Source organism: Garra rufa, chromosome 18 (assembly GCF_049309525.1).
Source record: "Garra rufa chromosome 18, GarRuf1.0, whole genome shotgun sequence".
Lineage (NCBI taxonomy): Eukaryota > Metazoa > Chordata > Actinopteri > Cypriniformes > Cyprinidae > Garra > Garra rufa.
In genome coordinates this window covers 36,478,330-36,482,406 of record NC_133378.1, presented here as the reverse complement: position 1 = coordinate 36,482,406, position 4,077 = coordinate 36,478,330, and the positions used below count along the sequence as shown (strand labels likewise).

General features: G+C 22.8%; 1 protein-coding gene across 1 annotated transcript in view; it reads left to right on the top strand.

Annotated features, from left to right (window-relative positions):
• The window catches only part of atp9a (ATPase phospholipid transporting 9A), an 80,840-nt gene extending 77,247 nt beyond the window's left edge, over positions 1-3,593 (top strand). The window contains exon 23 of the mRNA XM_073822752.1: positions 2,586-3,593. Within this exon, the coding sequence (XP_073678853.1) occupies positions 2,586-2,774 (189 nt within the window). The 3' untranslated portion in view covers positions 2,775-3,593. The remainder of the gene's footprint in view (positions 1-2,585) is intronic.
• Positions 3,594-4,077: the final 484 nt, after the last annotated feature.

Sequence of the window (4,077 nt, the reverse complement as noted above, 5' to 3'; positions counted from 1 at the left end):
GAAAACAGTTATTTTAAATTGTAATAATTATATTTCAGACTTTTACTGCTTTTACTGTATTTTTGATCAAATAAATGTAGCCTTGATGAGCAGAAGAGGCAAAACGTTAAAAAGTCTTTAATCCAAAAATTTGTGTATAAATGTTGAAAAGAAGTAAAAAATGTTTATAGTGAAAGTTAAATTAATTTCTTTTTTGATAAGTTTATGTCTATGTACTTTTTTTATTTTTTTAATAATTGTTTTAATATTATTAATTTCAGTTGTAGTTATTTTATCAACTTAAACTACATGAAAATGAAAAATGTTGCTTTGTTGACTAGCTGAAATAAATTAAAAAAAGAAAATAATTTCAGTACAGTAATATTTTTATGGCAGCACTTTATATAAAAATTAAAAAAATTAATTAAAGATTTTTAAATTTATTTTAAAAATATTTTAAATATATATATTTTTAATATACATAAGATCCTTAAAGAAAAAAATATATAGTACTGTAATGTTTTGTGGCAGCAGTTTAAAATTTGAAAATTTAATTAAATCTTTTTTTAAAATCATTTTAGAATATTTTTTTAAATGTACATGACATGAAATCCTTAAAAAATAAAAAAATAATAAAGTACAGAATTTTGTGTCAGCGCTTTATATAAAAATTTAAACTTTGAAAATAAATTTAAAATGTGAAAATTTAATTAAAGATGTTTTAAAAATTCATTTTAGAATATTTAATAAAAAAATAGTACAAAATTTACTATACATAACATGAGATCCTTGAAAAAGAAGACAACTAAAATTTAATTAAGATTTTTTTAATTAATTGTATAATTTTTGTTAAACATTTTAAATATTGTTTTAAATACACATAACAAGATACTTAAAACAGAGAAAAAATTGTGTACAGTATTTTTTGTGCCATAAATATAAAAAATATTTTTTTAAGATTTTAAGATTTTTTTTTAAATAATTTGAGTATTTTTTAAATATTTAAAATATATTTTTAAATATAAACAAAGTACAGTATTTTTGTGGTAGCACTTTTTATATAAAAAAAATAAAATTAGAAATTTAAATGTAAGGTTTTTTTAATTCATTTTAGAATATTTTTTAAATATTTAAAATATTTTTTCAAATATACATAACATGAGATCCTTAAAAAAAGAAAGTAGTTTTTTGTGGCAGCACTTTATATAAGAAAATGTAATTTTAAAATTAGAAGTTTTTTATTTATTTTTTTTAATACATATACATAAATTTATATTTTATACAAAAAAGAAAAATTAACTACAGTCATTTTTTTGCGGCAGCACTTTATATAAAAAATTAATTGAAATTGATTTAAAATTATTTTAGAAAACTTTTTTTATTTTATTGGTAAGACTTTACAATAAGGTTCATTAGTTAAACATTAGTTAATGTATTAACTAACATGAACTAACCATGAGCAATACATTTGTTAATGTATTTACTAATCTTTATTAACGTTAGTTAACGGAAATACAGTTGTTCATTGTTTGTTCATGTTAGTTCACACTGCATTAACTAATGTTAACAAAATTTTAATAATGTATTAGTAAATGTTGAAATTAACATTAACAAAGATTAATAAATGCTGTATAAGTCCAGTTCATTATTAGTTCATGTTAACTAATATGGTTAACTAATGTTAACTAATGAACCTTATTGTAAAGTGTTACCATTTTATTTATTTATTTATTTATTTTATATACATAACATGGAAAGTACAGTATTTTTTTCTGGCAGCACTTTATATTAAAAATGCATTTTAAAATTTTAGAATTAAAAAATAAAAGTCAAATATATATTTTTTTAAATATACATAACATGAGATCTTTAAAAAAAGAAAGTAGTTTTTTTGTGGCAGCACTTTATATAAGAAAATGTAATTTTAAAATTTGAAGTTTTTTATTTATTTTTTTTAATAAATATACATAAATTTTTATAAATTTATACAAAAAAGAAAAATTAACTACAGTCATTTTTTTGCGGCAGCAGTTTATATAAAAAATTAATTGAAATTGATTTAAAATTATTTTAGAAAACTTTTTTTATTTTATTTATTTATTTATTTATTTTATATACATAACATGGAAAGTACAGTATTATTTTTTTCTGGCAGCACTTTATATTAAAAATGCATTTTAAAATTTTAGAATTAAAAAATAAAAGTCAAATATATATTTTTTTAAATATACATAACATGAGATCCTTAAAAAAAATCTTTATCCAGCCAAAAAAATTAATAAAAAGACACTGCGGTGAAGCATTTAGTACATGTTTTTGTCAACAACAAAAAACTTGGATTTCTTGGATTTCGTTAGTAATACATCCAAGACCTCTGTCAAAAAAACCTCGGGTATCATTAAAAGCTTAGATTTCGCTAATCTTCAGAACGTATTCAAACTTTTCCAAATCCTCCAAATAGTTTGAAATCTCCTAAACATGACTAATCGCAATCTTCTCTCCCAACTCCTGGAAATTGCGTAATGCCAGCCAATCAGATTAGCCCTTGCCAGATCGAGAAACTCTGCCAGTATTGACTAGAGTATGTGTGATTGCGTCATGAGCAGATGTTGAGCACATCCCACACACTAACATCATCTTCATTTGTGTCCCTGACAGATGTGTATTTCATCGCCACGCTGTCGTTTGTGTGGAAGGTGACGGCCATCACTCTGATCAGCTGTCTGCCGCTCTACATCCTCAAATACCTGCGCCGGCGCTTCTCTCCTCCCAGCTACTCCAAACTGACCTCCTGAGCCCTTCCTTCACTGCCTCCCGGGACCAGCGCTAGCTCTCTAACCTCTAACTAAACAGCTGGGACTTCAGGTTTGATTCACCCCGAAGCTAAAATAACACGTCTGATTTTTCATTTGTTTTGGGCAGTCAAGAATGGACGATTGTGTGTTACGAGGCCAGACGCAGAGCGCCGTTCGCTCTGAATCATGTCATTTCTCTAGCGTTTAACTTCCAGTGAATCACTCTCCCAGAGGAAGACTAAACACAAGATGATGACATGAGACAACAGGGAACTTTTTTCCATGAGATTAATAATCCTATTGCTATTATGCGTCTTGATTACAAGTTCAGATTTGTTTGTATTCTCGTGTGAAAAGGAAAAAAAATTTGCACAAAGGGGAAAAGGGAAAATGAGGTTAACTTATTTGATGGTGTTTTTGGTACCTTTTTATTTCTTTTCCAAAACTACTGAATATGCTGATGTTTGTGACTTGATCAGGTAAAAGACAGAACGTTTCTGTTGTTCAACCAAAAAAATAAATAAATAAAAAAATAACACTAAATGTTGGTAACACTTTACAATAAGGCCCATTAGTTAATGATAATATATATATGTATATGTATATTTGAATATATATGTAGTATGTGTTGTGTGTGTGTGTGTGTGGTTATTTTTTTGTTTTATTTTTTTTAATAAAGCTTCCAGCCATAAACAAATATTAACTAACAATTACTAATACTTACTATATTAATATGATTTAATACATATTATTTAAATGTATTGAATTTATTATTAAAGTCAAGAAATGTGTAAAATTAAATGTATGCAAAAAATAGAAAGAAAAAAATATATATATATATATTTTTTGCGTACATTTATATCAATTTTCATAATCAATTCAAATAAAATATAGTAATATTAATAATGTTAAATTTTACACTAACAGTATTCATGAATATTTGTTAATGTTGTATGTATGTATGAATATATATATATATATATATATATATATATATACACACATTTATTTGTACACATTCTTGATTTTATAATTTTAAAAATAATTTTCTTTTATCAATAAAACTAGATTAATAAATACTTAATGTTAAATTCAATATTTACTATAACTTATTATATTTATTACCTTTTATTATTTTTATTAAAATCAAGAAATGTATACATAAATATAAAAAAAAATCTATATAATAAATTTATATATAAAAATGAATTTATATATATATATATATATATATATATATATATATATATATATATATATATATTTATTTATTTATTTATTTTATTTTTTTTATTATTTTTTT